General features: G+C 41.5%; 1 protein-coding gene across 1 annotated transcript; it reads left to right on the top strand.

The window, feature by feature from the left end:
* Positions 1 to 412: 412 nt before the first annotated feature.
* On the top strand, positions 413 to 19,384 carry CALM1 (calmodulin 1). Its single transcript, XM_088145245.1, has 6 exons — positions 413 to 571; positions 4,447 to 4,477; positions 7,860 to 8,003; positions 15,589 to 15,695; positions 17,799 to 17,934; positions 18,114 to 19,384. Exons 1-6 carry the CDS (start codon positions 569 to 571, stop codon positions 18,140 to 18,142), a joined length of 450 nt encoding a protein of 149 aa, XP_088001371.1. The 5' UTR covers positions 413 to 568; the 3' UTR covers positions 18,143 to 19,384.
* Positions 19,385 to 20,615: the final 1,231 nt, after the last annotated feature.

Genomic DNA, 20,615 nt, shown 5'->3' with positions numbered 1-20,615 from the left:
ACGCAAGTTATTCTAAGTTATTCTAGACTTTCCTTGTCAGCCTACTGGTAAGGCCTGCCTCACGTGGCAAAAAGGTTCACTTTGTTCTGAGGCCAACATCTTTCGATGAAGGCTGCCCCAGAAGCAGAGGCGCGCGCCGGACCCCGCGAGACGCCTAAGTTCCGCTAAGCATCCGCAGAGAGAACCCCGGAGGGCAGGGCGCGCAGGCTCTAGCGGGGCCGCTGCTATTGCGCTCGTCCAGCGGCCGCTCGCGGAGAGCTCGGGTCGTTGCCGCTGGCCAGTTGGGCTGCAGAGAGGAGTGAGCGGAGGAGGGCTCGAGGCGGCGTGGAGGGGCAGAGCTGCCTGCTGCAGTCATTCTGCCGCCGTATGCCCTGGTCCGGGGAGGAGAGTGAGAGCGAGAAAGGCGCTGCTCCGGCGGAGGGATACGGCGTTCCCTATAAAAACGGCGCCGCGCAGCCTCACACCTACAGCATTTCTGGCAAAGGGAGGAGGAGAAAGCGAGGCTGTTCGCTGCCGACTGCCTTCTGCACCTTCGTCTGGGCACAGCCAGCCAACGCCGCCAGCCGCAATGGTAGGTAGCTCGGATCTATCGCGAGAGGGATTTTTTGTTGCGGCTCAGGTTTTGTTTTGAAGCCCGGACGCATCTGAATTTGTCGCTCGACTTTCTACAAGCTGCTGCTGGATCTTTCGACTCTCGGCGGGAACCGAACCGGAACGCGGTTGCCCTTTCGCTCCTATGCCGGGCCAGCTTCGGGGGCGGAAGCTTGGACTGTGCTCTAGGAGCGGGCATAGAAGCGGACCCGGTACCTCGAGTCTGCTGGAGAGCGCGTGTGCTCTTTGCCTGGAGGGTGGGAATGGGGTACCTGAATGGGGTGAAGCGTTTGGTCCTCGGCAGTCACTGTCCCTTTGCTTATAGTTTTAACTTCGGCTGTGGAGGAGAGCGTAAGATTGCAGCAGGCGGAGTTCAGGCGGCCCTGAAAGTCGCCGACCCGCGGGTCTCTTTGCTTGCTTTCCAGTGTCTTGCTTCCTCCCTGAAGCAGCCGGCTGGGCTCTAGCGTGCGGAGAAGCTCGCGACCGCTTGCCGGAACTGGCGCTCTTCTCGACGTCTGCTTGCAGGAGTGCAAGCCGGTTTCCTCCCAGTTAGCGCCCGAGGCTGGGTGGGGATGCTTAAGAGTTCAGAGATCGCTTGGCTGGAAAAGTGGCGTATCCGCCTATTCTCGGGCAGGGGGCGATGTTGCTTGGAGAACTGGCTGGTCGGTTTGCTTGGCACCGCGGCGGTTGCAGCTCCGGTTTTGTTTTTATTTGCAAGGGCTTTGGGGCAAAGGATGGAGACGGGATGGCAGTTGCGCCGGAGCTGCGCACTGGTTCTCCTCTCGGCATCCAACGTCATGGGGGCGAGGTAGTAACTGCGACCGCGCCTTGCCTGTGGTTACAGCCTTCTCAAGGTGCTGTGCGCGTTTCTCCAGAACGGAGATTTCCTGTGCTGTAGCTGGGGAGCGGCCCTTCGTCCCTTTCCACAAGATGGTAGGGCTAAGATTAAGTCTAGATGCTCACTAAAAGAACAATATAAGGTACCTCTTGTAGGAATGAGTAGAGGTTGGAAAATTGGGATCTCACTGTCTATGGGCAGAAGACTGCATTAAAGTGAATTTATCCTATATTTTGGCAGGTGCCATTTGGATTATTTAGCTGGATATAAATTCAGGAAGTGGTGGGTTTTGTTTTCTGGAAGCCACTTTCCCCTACCCTGTGCCTTCCAGATGTGTTGGCTACTGCTTTCCTTGGCTCTGCTGTCTGGGGTTGATGGGGACTGCACTGAAACGCACCTCTGGAAGGCTCCTGATTCGAGCCATATGGGATCTCAGCGTATGGTATTGCTATGGCTGCAGATGGAACAGAGCTCTGTCCTGTGAAAATGCAATGTAAAGACCCACAATTTTGAGTGTATTGGAAATAATGCTGTTGAGTTCATGTGCCCTTTTTTCCTTGTGGAGAGGAAAGTAGATGATCAGGCTGGCTGAAGGAGGTAGCAGTTCAGGGTTGTGAGGATGGCAGGGGAAGGTTGATGGAAACAATCACAGTTTCTACACCAGCTGCACTGCATAGGGGGAGGGGGAGGGAGAACCTCTGTGACTATTGCGCTGCTTCTCTCCCCCCACAAAAAAAATTCTCCAGACCCCTCAAATGCAGCAATTAAAAAAAAAAAAACCCTTTGAAGGCTGCATTACATCATGTCTCCTCCTCTTCTTCCTCTTGAGCCTCCACCCTACTAATCCCAAGAGGGTGAGAGGCTAGGAGAGGGTAAGAACCTATGCTGTTTACAGTAGCAAATGGAAATTATTTCCTAGAAGCCCTGAACATAAATCTTAAAAATTCACTAACTCTGTACATAAGGGGGGCTTATTTCAGTGTGTTGTTTTTTTTGGAATGGGGAGTGAAGGGATTGGTGGATAGGATCTGTTTACAAGGCAGTATCTCAATCTACTAAAATTGACACAATAGCTGTCTGGGGTACCAAAAGGAATGGATCACAATTGGGCTGCTGAGACAAGGTTACATCTTGTGTCGCAAGCTGTCAAGGGAAGCCTTTTCAACCAGCCTTTTCCACTGTGGAGCCCTCCAAATGTGTTGGACACATGTTGTGATTTGACCCATTTGGAAGTCATTTGATTAGGGAAGGCTGCTTAGTTTCAGTGCAGTGTAGAAATTGACCCCTTATGTATCATTTTCTCTTTCTGTGCAGCTGGATCTTACCTTAGTCAGGCATTGCTTTTATCCCCCAAGAGCATTTATTTGATGATGGTCCTTAGTCTTCATTCAAGATTTTATTATTTTTTAAGTAGAATTGCTGCAATATTATGAAATGCATGATATAAGAGAAGGGATGAAATCTCAGCTTTCATTTCCTATAGTAGAAAGAAAAAGCCCAGGTGCTATCATGGGCCATACCAGCTGGGTCTCCTTTCCCCTTTTGCCTGTTGGGAGGGGTTACATCATCAGATCTGACCCCCCCCCTCACACCACCTTATAACCTGTATGGGTGGGGTGGCTGCTTTAGCATGATGGTTAGCTACTTTAATCAGGTAGCCAAAGTAAGGCATATTTGTTCTTGCTGCCTAAAATATCAAGCAAGATATTACATATTTATATGAAAAATGTCTAAAATATAAGATTGAAACTTGAATGTACAAAATCTGGATTCTTATCCTTCTGATCACAGGCAGAGGATTTGCATTCTTCATTTTATTGAGGTGTGGTCCAGTTTCCTGCTCTGCATTGCTCTGATATGTTATGTAAATCACTATGTCAACTTGCCTTATCGAAAGAAAATCCAGCAACTGGATTCTGGGAAGACTTCACACAGGGTTGCTCATTGGGTGTGCACAAATCCTGCAACTTTTTTTTTTTTTTATTAGAAGCTTACTTTGAAATGTCCTTAAATCAGTGGCAAGTCACTGCATTGTAAAGTTAATTAAGCTTGCCAACAGAGGATTTCAAACTGCAGAGGATTTTGACGCATTTGTTGATCTTCAAATTTAATAGTAAACTTCGGGACACATCTTCGGCATCCGTGCATCTTTAACAGGAAATCAGTATTTGGATATGACTCTAGCAGTGTCAAGTAGCTATGAGAACAAAGCTTTAAGGAGGACATATTCAGTACATATATATTCAGTAAGAATATAATCTCTCCAAATTCTGCATCTTTTTAAAAAAATTAACTTCATTGGCAGGTTTAAAGACATACTTGCATCTTTTCCACTAAACTATTAAATATTGATTAGGTTAAGCTCTTTGCACTGACAGTGTCATACAGAGCAGAAGTACCATTTTTCCTAGTCTTGTATTACATAGTGGAACTATCAATTAGGATAGTAATGAAAGCTTCAAAGCAGTGCATTAACTTGCAAAAGTAATAGATTGACAAGTTCCAATGATAGACTCATTTTTTGTCAAGTCAATCAGAAGAGTTTTCTACAAAAAAAAAAAAGGAAAGCATTTAGTGCTGAATGTATCATACCATGGTGTGTAAACAGTTCTTGGAGGGAAATCAATTCATGAGTCGACTTAGGTGGCCCTTGTTTTGCAGGCTTGTTCTTGTCAGTTGTTGCTTAGCACTAGGACCAGCAACCTCATGGCTCTAATGAAACCCTGATGCAAAATGCAGGGGGGAAGGGTCTGTTTTCTTGACCATCAGAGTAATAACTTGTGCTTGCCAGCTTTTTGTCTGGGAATTTCATGTTCTTCCCCCTCCTGTGCCATCTTGGTTCTGTTTGCACCATCCACTAAAGTGAGAGAAAAATGATTTATTGCCAATTGCTCTTGGATGCGCCAAGCACTAATATAATGTTATGTCATCTTGCCTCTGAGTTGCTGTTGCATTGTGTGCTTTGACATAGCTACAGGTAAACAATGTTCTGAAATACTTTTCTATTCTTTACATAGGCCGATCAGCTGACCGAAGAACAGATTGCTGGTGAGTATTCCAATTGGAGGGAGATGGTTTCTGTTGGCCTAGCAACTTGAATACTTTTGAATACAAAAATATTGCAGAACATTCTTGGTGGCTGCCATTGCTTGGCTGTTTCTCAAGACTTTGCTTTCCTGTTGGTGTGGATTGATTTTAAAAAGGCAAGAAAACATCATTTAAATTGTTTTTCGTACAGTAATTTAAATATGTTCCTGAAAGTGTGTGTATGTTTGTATCCATTTCTATCTAGATAACTGGTTACCATAGTAATTGAAACCTACTGGTTGGTTATGCAACCCACATCCTTTTTTTGTGTACACAGTTCTAGCTGTAGAAATATAAAGAAGGTAACTATGGAATGGAAAAGTTCCTTTGATTTCCTCGGTAGGTTTGCTTAGGCACCAGTCAAGACCACTTACATGAAGATTAAAGATCTGAAGCTTTCTGATGCACTGGATGGCAGTTATTGGGCAGAACACCATTTCCCCATGAAATTGAATTTTTTTGTTTATAAGTTTGTATCAAGGCATATTTATCTGAGAATAAAAGAGTTCTGAAAGCTAAAATGTGTACAGCCCAAAATTACTAAAGTAGCAGGGATTTTTCAGAGAGAAAGATGTCTCTTGCCAAATTTAATTGTCTATAAGGATTGCTTGTGCCTAGGTAAGCTCACAGTAATAAATATAACACAAGACTTTGGGTGCATTTAGATAAATTTCCTGACCACTTATAGAGTCACGAACAAGTGCTGTTTTTTTTAACATTCTGTCCCTTCATCTATTACTTTCTTGTTTATCAAATCACAGTTTCTGCTTGGTTTGCACAAGATTGTGCCAAATATACCAAAGGGAAAAACTAGTATAGAATAATTATGGGTCTTTAGGAATTGCATTGGCTAGAGCAAGAGTGGACTGATAAGTCTTGCGTAGTCATTCCCTCTTCTTTGTGTGACTTTTCTGTCCTGCTCATCCTCTGAAGCAGGAGTGTGCAGTATTCAGTTCTGAAGTGGGAGAGGTGCTTCAGATACAGTCTGGGTGTATGAGGGGCTCCTTTAAAAAGCTGCACATTTCCCTGGGTTGAGATGGTTGAGTTAAGGAGCAGACAACAAGGCATCAACATGTGCTCACATCCGGTTTCTGCTCCTTAGCACTTATTTTCATGGCACAGCTTCTTTAAGGAGCTGCCAACCAGTATAATGAGCATGACTACGCCAGATCTGAAGTAACTCTCCCATTTTTGGATCTGAATATTGCACACCTTGCATTCAGGGCTATGTACATGGTTGCATTTCTCCTTGTGCATGTTATCCTTACAATAATGCTGCAGAATAGGTGTAGCATAATAGCTAAGAGTCTAAGATACAAATCAGGAAGCCCCTAGTTCAAGCCTTACTTCTGCCCTAAGTGGTCTCTCTCTTTACTTCCTCCCCAATCTTGAAAGTAGTTTTTCCAATTAATGACATCTCATATAAATACATAAATTGTGTGATTTGCATGATGACGTCACCCCTTGCCATCATGTCAGTTGATCATGCCAGATGGGGGAGATGGGAGTTACTCTATGTATATCTGTAGGGCATTAAATTGAGGAAGCTTGATCTATTATTATTGCATATTCAGGACTAGGTAACATAGGCTGCAGTTTCAGGGTTAAAAGATCCCAAGTGTAACTGAACCCTTCAGAACATCATCACCTTGTTGAATCAAAACATAGTCTATTGTGTGCAGAATTCCTTGTTCATGTTCTGTTGCTGGGATTTTTGCAATCTAGGCTAGGATCCTATTTTCCACAGTGGAACAGTGTTTTCAGAAAACCTCCAAACAGGACATGAGTTCTCTAAGTCCTTGCACTCACATTCCATAGTACGGTGGTACCTCGGTTCACGAACGCTTCTGTTCACGAACAATTCGGTTCACGAACAGCTCCGGCCGCAAAATTTTGCCTCTGTTCACGAACACCGGATCGGGTTATGAACAGGATCCACGGCCATTTTCCCTCCCGTGACACATGGTCGCGGCTTCCTGTAGGGAGGGGGACTCTCCCTCCAAGCAATATCCGCCTCTCCACCCGCCTTCCTGTCCTCCACGCCAGAAGTCGCGTCGAGCAAGGTTAGCTTTCTCTCTCTTCGTGCTGTACTTTGTGTCATATTTTTGCGGTTTAAAAAAAAAAAACACGTATGGTTCAGAATGGATTAACCATAATTACATTGAACCTTATGGGGAAATTTGATTCGGGACGTGATCAAAAATCGGTTGGCGACCAAATTTGGAGGGGTCAGAATGGATTAACCGTATTTACATTGAACCTTATGGGAAAATTTGATTCGGTTCATGACCAATTCGGTTCGCAACCAGAGTTGCGGAACGAATTAAGTCCGTGAACCGAGGTACCACTGTAACTGGTATTGAGAGATTTACTGCACTGGAGCTAATAAATAGCTGTCGTGATAGTCTCCATGAATTTGCCTATTCCCTTTAAAAAAAAAAACTACCATTACATCATATTGTAGCTAATTACATGCTGTGTGAAGTAGTTTTATTTACCTTCACTGGATTACATTGTGTTTTGGTGCAGTGAGAGGAGGAGATGCTATACAACTGTAAATATTGTATAAAATATGATGTAAAGGCTTTAACACATCCATGTCTGCAGTGTCTAAGAGGAAACTGTTGATCTTTGATCCTAATATTTATATTTAATTATTCATTCTTTCAAAAGAGCAAAGTAGGGTTTTTTTAGAGGTTGATAATCATTAGGAAGGCAATATACTGTAAATATAGTTATCTAAGTATTAGTAATATCATAGCTGTCTTCACTCCCACCAGTCTTCAAGTTTCTTAGGACATGGAACCTTGGATTCTTGTGATGTAGGTTAGGATGAGAAAAGGAGACTGGTTCCATATATACTAAATGCAGGATTTTGAATCCTACGTTCCATACTTCATATCCAAAGTTGTCTTCTGGTATTCTGGAAGTGGATGCCTTATACATGGTTTGCATTACTATTAATTCTTTGTTGGCTCAGTGCGGTGGTAATTGTAGTCCAAAATAACTTTTAGGCCTCAAGATGCCTGCTCCTGTCTAGTTATTCCATACTAACTTTCATCTTGGATCATCTTTCCCAATACGCTTTGCATTCATGGGACCACTGCATTTTATTGATGAGCATGTTACTAAAACACAGTTTTATACAGTCCATATTTGAAAAGCTGTAGACCTGTATGTTGTTTGTCAGACATGCATGTCATTTGTATGTGTACATTTGCAAAAAGATGGAACGTGCCTTTAATTTGTTCACTGTGGGATCATTCATTGGACAGAAAACTTATTCACACATAGTGCTGTCACATTGCTAGGTGGTGATAACTTTTTTCTTCCCTGTCTTCAGAGTTCAAGGAAGCCTTCTCTTTATTTGACAAAGATGGTGATGGCACCATCACAACCAAAGAGCTGGGGACTGTCATGAGGTCGCTGGGCCAAAATCCTACAGAAGCAGAACTGCAAGACATGATTAATGAAGTAGATGCTGATGGTAAGCATATGAAGGGATGAACCAGCTACCATTCTTACATGAACATAATTCTTCTGAAATCGATTTTGGTAAATGTTTTAATCACAGAATTTTTATGAATGTTGTCTTGCTGCTAATTGCAACTGTGCTTTATATTCCTAATAAAATCTGCCATGGATTAATGACAGCCATGGATGTCTCTGTATAAGGGCAATCTAAATTAAAAACAACACATGAAGATACAGCATATCTACTAAGAATTTTATTTCTTTTTGTCCTCAAGCAGGCATAGCTGCTGACACTCATTTATTAAGTTTATACACTGTTTCTATAGCTTGGGACTAATGCAGGATAAAGCCTTTCCTGCAGATCTTGACAGGCAAACAGGTTTGTAATGGGAGAGGCAGTCTTTTAGGTAAGTAGGACCTAAGCCATTTAGGACTTTAAAGGTTAATGTCAACACTCTAAACTGCTTCCAATAAGCAATTTATAACCAGAGCAAATCTTTTGGTACAGACATGTACCACTAACATGATCTCTGTTAGTGACAGTCTGACAGCTGCATTTTGTACCCATTGCAGTTTCTACTCTTTTCAACAATAGCTCCTTATGGTGAGTGTTGCAGTAAATAAGATGAAATACAACCAAGGCAAACCATTGCCAAATACAGCTACCTCAAGGAGGATCACAACACACTAGGCATAAATGGTATGCTGGTCTATGACCGAAATAAAATTGATTGATTGATAGGCATAAATGGAAATCAACTCTAAAGGTTATTAACTGCTTCTGTGAATTGGTTGGTAAGGAGCAGCATCATGGGAAAGTATGCTGCTGGCATCCAATTACTGCTCCCAGCAGTTTTCTATAGAAGTTGAGACAAATTATAACCCTATAGGACATGATAGACAGCCAGATGCTGAACGATAAGGTTCCAGGCAGGGTCCAACTAGAAGGACCAAAGTTACTGTAAAATGGTGCTCCCAAGGTTTAGTCCTACCAGATGGTCCAGAAGGTACCATGGTTAATGGTATCAAAACTTTCCCAGAAGTCCAGGAGAAGTGGCAGAGCTGCACACTCTACCACATCAGTTTCTGGCATGGGCCACTCGCCAATGCTATCTGTGCAGTTTCACTACTATCTCCCAGCCTCAAGCCTGATTAAGATGGGTCCCAATATTCAGTATAATTCATTTGTGTCTGGAATTGTAAGACCTTCCTAGTTATCTTTCCCAGAAATGGAATAATTGAGTTTGGTCTATAATTGCACAGACTGACATTGTTGAGGGAAGGTTTCTTTTGCATGGACCATACTTGCCGCCTTTATGCAATGAGTGTGATGGAATGGAATTATGAAAGCCAGGCTCAGGGAGATAAGCATTTTCTTAGCTTGCCGCAGGAGCATGGGAACTACAAGAGGATGAGACTGGCACCTCCCTGAGGAATTCACACTGTTGTGGCTGGCTGACTTGGGAGCTGGGGTTTCAGTCTGGGAAGATTGATGTCAGGCCTAGCCCAAGGAACTCCAAGAGACAATGCAAATTCAGTTCAGCTATGTTTATTAGCTACAACCTCTAGCAAGAATCTTCCCAGACTGAAACCCCAGCTCCCAAGTCAGCCAGCCACAACAGTGTGAATTCCTCAGGGAGGTGCCAGTCTCATCCTCTTGTAGTTCCCACGCTCCTGTGGAGAGCTAAGAAAATGGTTATCTCCCTGAGCCTGGCCTTCATAATTCCATTCCATCACAATGAGGGACACATTCCTCCCTCAATGACACATTGATTACTCTTTTTACCATGGGGTCATTCCTGGCCTGGCTGATTTAATCAGCCAAAAAAGGCAAGAATTAAATTATCAGGTGATAATCCTTATCTCTCCATACAGCTAGCCCACCTCTTTGAGGACAAGCCCCAAAGAATCCAAATAATTATCTGGATCCCTTCCAATCAGGTTTCAGGCCCAGATATGGTACGGAAACACCATTGGTCGCACTTATGGATGGCCTCTGGTGGGAGCGGGATGGTGGAAGTGCGACCATCCTTGCTCTCCTTGATCTCTCAGCAGCTTCGACCACAGTATCCTGTTGGGACAGCTCAGGGAATTGGGGATGGGCAGCATGGTCTTGTGCTGGTTCGCCTCCTTTCTCCAGGGCCGATCTCAGTCGGTGGTGATAGGGAGCGAGAGGTCCCATCCTCGGCCCCTCCTTTGTTGGGTGCCGCAGGGCTCAGCTCTCTCTCCGCTCCTTTTCAACATCTACATGAAACTGCTGGGCGAGATCATCCGTCATCATGGGATGAGGTATCATCAGTTTGCTGATGATACGCAGCTATACATCTCCATCCCTGGTGAAGTAAGTGATGCCGTGGCCACCTTTTCCCAGTGCCTGGAGGCTGTAAGGGTCTGGATGGGGAACAACAGGCTTCGGCTGAACCCTGGTAAGACGGAGTGGCTGTGGGTTAATGGCTCTTCTGTATCTGGGATTTTGTCATCTTTGGTGCTGGATGGGGTGGCACTGCCCCAGACAGACCCAGTGCGTAATCTGGGGGTCCTCCTAGACTCACGGCTTCTGCTTGAAGAGCCAGTCGCAGCCATGGCAAGGAGGGCCTTTGCACAACTTCAGGTTGTGCATCAGTTACGCCCTTTCCTGGATCGGGATGCCCTTCGGTCACTCACGCCCTTGTTATCTCCCAGATAGACTACTGCAATGCGCCCTACATGGGGTTACCCTTGAAGAGTATCCGGAAGCTACAGCTGGTCCAGAATGCAGCCACGCGGGCTATTGTTGGAGCCCCAAGGAGGGCCCATGTAATGCCTCTGCTCTACAAGCTGCATTGGGTGCCAGTTTGCTTCCGGGTCCAATTCAAGGTGTTGGTTATCACCTTTAAAGCCCTATATGGCATGGGACCAGGTTATCTCCCCTATGACTTCAACCCGTCCCACCCGATCACACAGAGAGGGCATGCTTCGGACCCCCTCAGTGAAAGAACTTCGACTGGCGGGGTCCAGAAGGCGGGCTTTCTCTGTGGTAGCCCCTGCTCTTTGGAACATTCTGCCCCCAAAGGTACGATTGGCCCCCACACTCCTGGCCTTCCGTAAGGCTTTGAAGACCTGGTTCTGCCACCTGGCCTGGGGTGGAGAGGGAATACCTCAAGCATGGGGATGGCTAGCCCCATAGAGGCCTTCTGTTCTTCAGCCACAGATTTTTCATCCTCTTGGACTCTCCTTCTCCTTTTTAGTAATGTTTTTAATTAATGTTTTATGTATTTATATATATTTATGTTTTTAATGTTGGTTGTGAATTGCTCAGAGTTCCCCCATTGGGGGGAGATGGGTGGCTGAAAAATTTAATAAATAAATAAATAAATAATAGGACAAGCTATTGCTAAGTTTATTTCCCTGTGATCTGTCCAAGGGCTGGAACACATCTGATCAACTTTGCCCACCAAGAATAATGTTGGCTCTGCATCTCCAACATCTTGGTGAAGAAGATGCCAGCTGTACAAAAAAATCCGTGCTGGTCTCTTACATGGATGCAGTGGTGGCAAAGAATTAAGCATTCTTTAATGCCTCTCCAGCTGCTGCATAACCTTCAAATGGATCTCAATCCCTGTCCAGTCTACTCTGTTCCAAGAGTTCCTCCACTTGTGTTCCCCTTGTCATCTTAATCTGCTTCATCATTTTCATATTCCTTGCTGAAATTGGTCTGGTCATATGAGAGGAAAGAGTGGCCATTATAATTATGTTCCACAGATTAGCCAGAGCACTAACACAATAGCTAATAAGTGAAATGGGAAATTCCCTAAATGCATTAGGGTAAATACCCAGATACATTGGGTGCCTGAATTGGATTGCTTTAACAGATTTCTATCAGCTGCCAGTTTCACTAGGAGGTGGTCTGTCCCTGCCAGTGGAGTTACTGGAATTCCTCCAACTTCAAATCACCAGCTCCACCCAAGCAGAAAACCACATCTAATGTGTGTCCCAAAGAAAATGCCTAGAGTAAACCAATGCCTTGCCAGGGGTCACATCAGCTAGCTCAGGAAGCGAGACTTGGGTTGCAGGATAGACAATACGCTAACAGTATCTCTGTCTCCAGATGCAGTAGAATTCATTCAGATTTGGCAGACTGTCAAATGGAGCCAGTGAAATAGAAGCCCTATAGACAACAGCTTATCTGTCTCCTTACCCTCTACTTTTAGCCTCTGTGCTACGGAGTAGCTGGGGGAGAGAGTGGGAAGAGATGGACTCCCCCTTTCTCAGCCATGTCCTTGCGATATACACCAAATCTAAATTAAACCCAGGATTACATTCTGGGTAAAAGATGTTTTAACAGTGCATTTTTTTTAGATTTTTTTTTGTCCCGCCTTTATTATTTTTATAAATAAGGCTGTGAATATACCTAATACTCCTTCTTCCTCCTATTTTCCCCACAACAATAACCCTGTGAGGTGAGTTGGGCTGAGAGAGAGTGACCGGCCTAAAGTTACCCAGCCAGCTTTCATGCCTAAGGCAAGACTAGAACTCACTGTCTCCTGCTTTCTAGCCTGGTGCCTTAACCACTAGACCAAACTGGCTCTCATTTGTAGTGCAACTTTCTTTTTGCCACAAAACTTTCTAGATAAAGAGATAAACCACCCAGAGTTGCTTTTTAATGAGATGGGTGGTGACAAATCTGATATATAAACAAATAAGTAAATAATATAATCTCCCTGGAGTTGAGCTTGATTCCTAGTGATTATAATTGTGTTCTTAGGTATTTTTCAACTTCCAAATCTATAGCCATAGGATCTCCTGATTTCCTGTTGTTACTAATAGCTCTGACCCTTCTTAGCAGTTTCAAGATCAGCCAAAGTTGGCTACATCCTACTACCTGCTATGAGATAATTGTGTATTGGAGCTATGTATTTCAGGTCAAATTACACATTGCCTTAGCTGCAAATTTTGTCATGGTACCTGCACTAATCAGAATTGGGACCCTAGCATGGTGAGGAATGATTGGAGAAGCTTAGCACACGGAGAGCTTCTGACTGCCAAAGAAAGGTTATTTGCATTGCTTAAAATATTTGAGTGACTTGCTGAGAGACACACTTAAAAAGTAATAGATGGGCCAGAACAAAAACTAAATTTGAATTGACTGTGTTATATGTAATTAAAATTGGATGTGACTAATATGGTAACTCTTCACTCATTTGTTTAATAATTTCTCCCTCAGTCACATTTTATGTGTTAATTTGGTAATAATGTCTGAGTTCTCTGGGTATTGTTCCCTAGAGAGTGGGGGATCAAGGATTGCCTCAAAGTTAAAAATCATACCATTCCTAGTTTGGTAATTTGCCTTCTTCCTCTTCCCACCCCCCAGCCATAGTCACTCAAAACGCAAACTACTTAGGCAGGGTCCAATATGCTTTTGTCCTTAACAAGGACATTTGTGGGGCAGGGCAGAGCAGGGCACAAATGGAATCGTAGCCCAATCACGCTCCTGCATATGCCCTTGTGAAACAAATGAGTTCAATATAAGGTCTTGATGAGTGGTATGAACATTGTAACAAGACAGCTTGATTAGAGGTGGTCTGGATTTCCAAAAGAAGTTTCTACTCTGCAAAGAATAGCTAATACTTTCTTTCTTTTTTTTAAATCTGCGCTCAGTCGTTACCAACTCTGCAGTGACTGCTTGGACGAGTCCTTGCAGTTTTCAAGGCAAGGTATTTCGGAAGTGGTTTGCCAGTGCCTCCTTCCTAGAGCAGAGCCCAGCTGGCGAGCACAGGAGGCGGGGTTTCCGTTGCTTTGCGCCCTTTTTGGGCGCGCACGGTTTTTTGCGCTTACTGGAAACTGCTCCCGACTCCTTTTTGCAAAACGCCACCAGCATATACTTTCTTACTTTCTTTCAATACTTTCTTACAGCTATCTATATCATCTTGTCCTGTCAACAAAAAGATTTCTGGTATAATAACCTAGTGGAAGGGATACAGAGGGCTACCACACTGTTGTCTCCTGATTGGGTATAACTCCCATAATTCTCTGCCAACATGCTGGGTATGAATAATAGGAGTAGTCCAACCATAACTGGAAGGCATCAAGTTTGAGAAAGCTTACTGCTGTATATCATGTGTTAGAGATATGAGAACCAACGATTAATAAAATAGTTGTCTGCTTATACTTGGTTAATTTGTCTTATATCTAAAAAATATAGAAGAGTGCTTAAGAAAAGTGTCTATTAGGGTCAATTATACTACCCCCCCCCAAAAAAAAATACAACTGAGAATTTTGTAGATCTGTCCCTCAGATTGTTGTTGTGGCACTCCACTGAATGTAAGGAATATATCATGTGCTAAGCAAAACGTCATAATGTTGACCTTCATCACTTGCACTCCAGTCTTCTACCCATTTCCCAATGTCAGCAATCAGATTTCATTTCCTTTAAAAATTAATTTGGAATCTGAGGAGAAAGGATATGATAATAGAATGACTGTGAAGGGAAGTTAGCATTAAAACTAGAGAGAGAATCTGGATTATGTAAAGACCTAGAATTTCCAGTTCATAGTTGAGTGGATAATAGAAGGGAATAAATCTAATTTCTGCCTTTCCCAACCCCTAACATTTCTACCTGCTATGGCCTTTGATCTGGACAGCACAAATTTGGGGTCAGCTATCTAATACAGTCAAAGGAATTCAGGACAGCAGGAATTAAATGTGATTGACTTCTACTAAGAAATTGCATCTTCAATATCTAAAACCTTTGGTGATATAAAGGGGCTCTCGTATGGAAAAAAGCAGAAACCCAGTGAAACAGCCTTTGTCAACTAGCTAGCTAGCTGAAGATGAAGGGGTTTGTATTTCAAAATATATAGATTGGAGAAAGTTGCTACTGTTCTGCGTGTTGTTGCTAAGTAGTCTAACCTTAAGGTATCGCTGCTGCATCTTCGGTATCAAATTCTAACAGCCCTAAGATCTTGGACAGTTAGGTCAGTATCTAGTCTTTCAACAAACACTTTTATTCTTTAAAAACTGAGAGCATGTATATGATGCCATATATTTTGGCTGAGAACCAAAATGATTGTCAGTGAATGTTAAAAGGAACAAGGAATATGGATCTAAAAATTAATAAAGAGCAGTGGTCTTTGAAAGAAAAATGGAGTGAATGATTCTAAGTTATACATAAATGGTGAAGGACTGAAACAAGCAGATTAATTTGTGTCCCTTGGCAGAATGGATAGTACAATTTTAAGATACGTAAATCTGGTAGAAAGGCAGTGAATAACATGAATGTTAAACAGTAGTGAGGCTTAGGTATGTCAGGAAAAACATAAAAGTAAGTTGAATGCAATAGGAGTAGGATACTTAAGAAGTGTGCTTGATAAAACAAGAGCTAGGTCAAGAAAAAAATAGGTGAATGAACGTTCATTGAAGACAAAAACTGAGTGAATAGTATGAAAGAACTACATTGAGGTATTTCGTTCAATTAGAAAAAATGTATGAGAATCCAATTGCAGTACAAATTTTTAACCAAAGAGGAATAGATCGAGAGGAAGAAGATAGAACAAATTGTGGTTTGATAGAGTTGAAAATACATTTGGACATGTTTTTTCTTCTTATTCTTTTTTTGACAGGCAATGGTACCATTGATTTCCCAGAATTCTTGACCATGATGGCTAGAAAAATGAAGGACACAGACAGCGAGGAAGAAATCCGTGAGGCATTCAGAGTTTTTGATAAGGTATGATGTCAAGGTTAATTGTGATGTGTGTGTTTGTGTGTGTGTGTGTGTGTTACATAACATATTGGTTCTCTAGAATATTCTTTGTTGCTGAAAGCAGATGTGCTCCTAGTAAAGTGTAGTAAGCCTCACTGTTTGTGAATGCTTGCAGTTCATAATCAAATCCCTAACTGGTTGCTTTGTTTGACTTATCTTCCTAGCAAGATTATTTGGAAGAGCAACGTAAGATGAGAACTGTAAAGTGTTTTGTATGCAGACAATTGTTACTCTGCAAATGCATCCTTGAAACCTTGAAAGAGAACCCTTTTACAGTCTATAGTTTACTAGATGCATATCTTAAAAAATGTGACCAGTGAAAACAAGTGCATTGTATAGATGCCTTTAACAGAAAGCCAGAATTGCCCAAGTCATGCTGAGTGTGCTTGGTGGCAAACACTCTAGTATATTGCTCTGTAGTGTATAATTGAATTGGCTTTGATTAAGGTAGAATTATGTTTATTGTTTGGGGAAGCAAATAGCAATGCTTGCCATCCTGGTATCTGTTTCCTTGTATGAGAAGGTCATTTGGATTCTTTGGGAACATTGTGACTGAGTGAAAAATTTAGTCCAGGTCTCCCTGATTCAAAGCTGAGCATCTTAAAGTTGATATACTGTATATATCAGAATCAGAGTTGCTTGTATTTGGTTAACAAGTCTTTTCTCTTTGCCTGTCTGTGTTGAGATAAGGTCAAACCTTGAAAAGTCCATTTTTATCCCTTCTTCACCTCCTAAATGAAGAGTTGTGTCTTTAATAAGAGTCTGAAAAATATTGTATTTCAGCATGTAAGGTCTAAATTGTACCCTTCCAAGAGAATAGATTCTTCATGCATTGGCTTGGGTCAGATGTCACCATCTCAGTCCAAATAGCTGGTCATGCCAACCTGGAACCTGCCAGATATGTTGGGTCTGCAAATTCAAAAATTCCTAGGCAGTATGGGTTTCTGGGAGCTGCAATTCCAACATTCCTAAGAGTGCTGGGTTAAGAAAAGTTGCAATAAATCATGGCTTATTTGACCTTTAGAAAAATTACCCAAATTTCCTGTGAAATCTAAACCAAGAAGTTATATTTTAACAGTTCCTTTGAAAGAAGCATTCTGAAGCAGCCCAATAACTTAAAATTCAATCTTACAGTGATTTTTCAACACATAGATCTCTGGATCTGGCACTGTTAGGATACTCATAAGATATAGGTTTCATTTTTTTAAAAAAGTTTCTGTTCATGTTTTTCCCATGGGAGGGGATAACTTGCTGCTTTCTAGATGATTTCAAAGTAATTGGAGGTAATTAGTCATTCAGATAAACTATAGGTGGAGTTAGAGAAACCTCCCACCATATTAAGAAGTATGACATTGGTCTCATATGTTTCCATTCTGATAATTTGTTTTTGATGATGAAGTACTTAAGAACTTTATTGGCATTCTTTAAGTGATTCCATATTGGAGATGCTCTTTGCAGTATAAGAAAAAAAGCAATAGCATTGGAACATTGATTCTAAAGCTAATTACAAAGCTTTCATCAAGATGGCAAAAGAAATAGGTTGAGGACTTACATTTGAATTAACTTTAGTTCTTCTGCTGTTTACTATGTTTGCCTAACATTGACATTTTACATAATCCTGAAAGATTATTGATTTTCTGGTAGTCCTGCACTCCTAAGAGCTTTGGGATACATTCTTTGCACATTTCCTAAGACTACCTCAATACAATTAAATTCTGGATAATATGCATAGGATAAAGTTAATAAATTGCCAACAACATAATATAGAAAGCAGCCTTATTCCAGATTTAGCTCAGAGTTAGCTATCGCCACAGCACCTTTCTAAGGTCTCAGACATAAATTGTTCCTATTAGCTGCTATCCTTTGGGCTGGAGGTATCAGAGACTGAACATACAACCTTCTGTAACCAAAACATGTACTTGGTTGATAGACAAACACTGTCCTGTTATCCTTGCAGGATCTTTCATTTCCAAAGAACTTGCCACATTTAGTTGTATTGTAAAAATTTCTTCTGGAAGTTTCTGTTCCCCTTAATGTTGTGCTATTTGTCCTTCCCCCTCCCCCCAGGATGGCAATGGTTACATAAGTGCAGCAGAACTACGTCATGTTATGACAAACTTAGGAGAAAAGCTAACAGATGAAGAAGTAGATGAAATGATCAGAGAAGCAGATATTGACGGAGATGGACAAGTCAACTATGAAGGTACAACGTGGATTCCTGTAACTATAGCATTTTGAAAGAACGGAAATTAAAGTGGGGCATTAGAAGTTGTGGATTGTTCATCTTGTGCATCTTAGAATAGCTGGATTTGTGCATTACAAGTTGTTTATGTTTGTTTCATTTCTAAAATGGCTAAAAATGTGTTTCTTTGTTTCTTTCAGAATTCGTACAGATGATGACTGCAAAGTGAAGAGACCTCCTTTCACCTTTTTTTCCTCTAGAAGAATCAAATTGAATCTTTTACTTACCTCTTGCAAAAAAAAAATGTTCATTTATTCATTCTGTTTCTGTATAGCAAAACTGAATGCTGAAATACCTTCTGTCCACAAACTGCATGTAATGGTTGGTGGTCCTGTTCCCAAAAGATCAAGTTAGCCATCAGTTTTTTTCCAATATAAATAATTGTACTGCCTTTTAAAAATAAGAAAGCACTTAGTGAACTCCTCAAAAAGTTCCATTTGCTAATAACTATTACTCTGTTTGGGCTGGCCAGTTTTTCATGCATGCAGCTTGACAATTGAGCACAGTCAGACATTTATATTAAAACAGTTTTAAAAAGGAGAAAAATCTTAAAGGGAAAAAAGCCTAATCACTCTTTTGTACAAAAGTGGATTCTGGCTGAATCTGTAGTTATAAAATTGTCATAGCTGGTTACTTTCAAATTGTTTTATACCTCAGGTGGTATGCAGCAAAGTGGCTGAGGACTGGAAAAAGTTTAGAGGCAATCTCCCACCCCCATCCCCGCTCAAGGTGGAGAAGGCTCACCAATATGTAGCTGTAGTTTGTTTCCAAAAGCAAATAGGTGGCATTTCTGTGTTACTACATTGATTTTAAAATTGTCTGCATTGCACTATTGTGGAACGGATGTTGGGCCATTACCGTTCTCAAAAGTTTTAACAAAATCTTTACCAAAGGGCAGGAGCACCTTTGGGTACATGCTCCTTCTCTCTCTCTCTCTCTCTCTCTCTCTCCCTCTCTCTCTTTCTCTCTCTCTCTCTCTCTTTCTGTTGCATTTTTAAAATTTACTGTACCAAGACTTGGAGCTGGCAGAGGAGCCGGTGGACTTCAGCACAACTATCAACATCGATGTTCAAGATAGTACAGTTATGTCCATTCCAAGTTGTAAATGCTAGTCTTTTTTCCAATAAAAGACCATTAACTTAAAGGTGGTGTTACATGCTTTGTAAAAGCCGAAAAGATTTATCTCTATACAATTTGAGAGACTAAACCAAAAAGAAAAAAAAGAAAAAAAAAGTAAGGCGGCAGTACGAAAGGAAATTGTGTTCTGTGAATGACTTGCTGCTAAATTATAATGCACATGTATGCAATAACTTAATCTGTTTAATGTTTCTTCAAGATGGCAAGAACTGACCTCTTGTAACCCAAGACCTTTGCTATAAATAAATGATCTTGTGCTTGCCTTTCATCTTTATGACAATCTTAATTCACTGGCTTGTTTGATTCTGACTCATCTGGAGTCTGTAGGGAAGTGGCACCATTTTTTACTCCTGGTTTGTGGTAGCTGTAATTCTAGAACTGACAGTTACAGGAAGGGGCACTTAAACTTTTATTAGCCACTAGTCTGGTATGGTGATGCATATTGGCAAGATATCTAGCTTTATTAAAAAGTCAGGAGAAATTTAGCAAGGTGACAAAGTGGGAGTCCAATGAAAGAGTCCTAGAATCAAGGATATTGAATTAAATGAAATTAAAATGAATTTTAAGCATTCAGGCACAGCTTTGGGTCATATATTGCTCTATAACGCAGAGTCCTAAACAAATTTCTTTCAACAGGCCATAGTGGCTTGGTTCATGCATAGTCAACTACAATTATTGTTTCAAATTCTGTACTGAGCCTTGTTCAAAAGGTTAACTGTGTTATGCACCAAAGCAGAGAATAGGGAACCTGAGGATTTTGGAGGTGGTTTGCTAAAATTTATTTAGTGCATTGATTAGCAATCTGATGCTGTCCCAAGATTTTGGACTTCAATTCCCAATAACGCCAATGAGGATGGTAAGTGGCAAAGAATATGTAAGGCAGAATGTTGTCTATCTCACCAGAATAATATGAGGAAGGGATATGTATGGAATTATGAAATCATTTGGATTAGGAGTGAGAAGAATCTTTAGACTAAGAAGTCTTACCATTTCACTTTGAAAATTCCGTGGCTGGGGTTTCAAAAGTATTTAAAGGAAAGTCCATATTTCTTGTCAAACTCTTAGTTGGGAACTCCATGCCATTATTTGATCAGACAACCCAAAGAAATGGAATCAAATGACAAAAAATAGCTTGCTGTAGTAGACAAGTATCTGAAAGTTTGTGTGCTTGCAAATGAGCATTCTGTAATGCAATTTTCCTGCATCCATGGATTTTTATAGAAGGTCTAGATAGCATCATGGTTTAATCAAGCCATATTTTCCATGCTGCTGCATTTGCCTTTTTAAAAAATTACAAAAGCATTTGAGGAACAAAACCCAACAGAAGTACAATTTTTCAGCTAGCTAGAAGAGGAAAATGCACCACTGAAATACAATTAAAGGGTTTATCTCTAGGAAGACAGATTATTGGCTTGTTCTTTATTGTACATTGGAGATGAAACTGAACAGAAAAAAATAAGGGAACAATTTTTTTTAATTGTAAAACTAGAATTATAGCTCCAATG

The sequence above is a fragment of the Python bivittatus genome, unplaced genomic scaffold, assembly GCF_059951505.1.
Source record: "Python bivittatus isolate LINGU-HERP-01145 unplaced genomic scaffold, Pbiv_v1 ctg000480_np1212, whole genome shotgun sequence".
Lineage (NCBI taxonomy): Eukaryota > Metazoa > Chordata > Lepidosauria > Squamata > Pythonidae > Python > Python bivittatus.
This window is presented reverse-complemented; position numbering and strand designations above follow the sequence as displayed.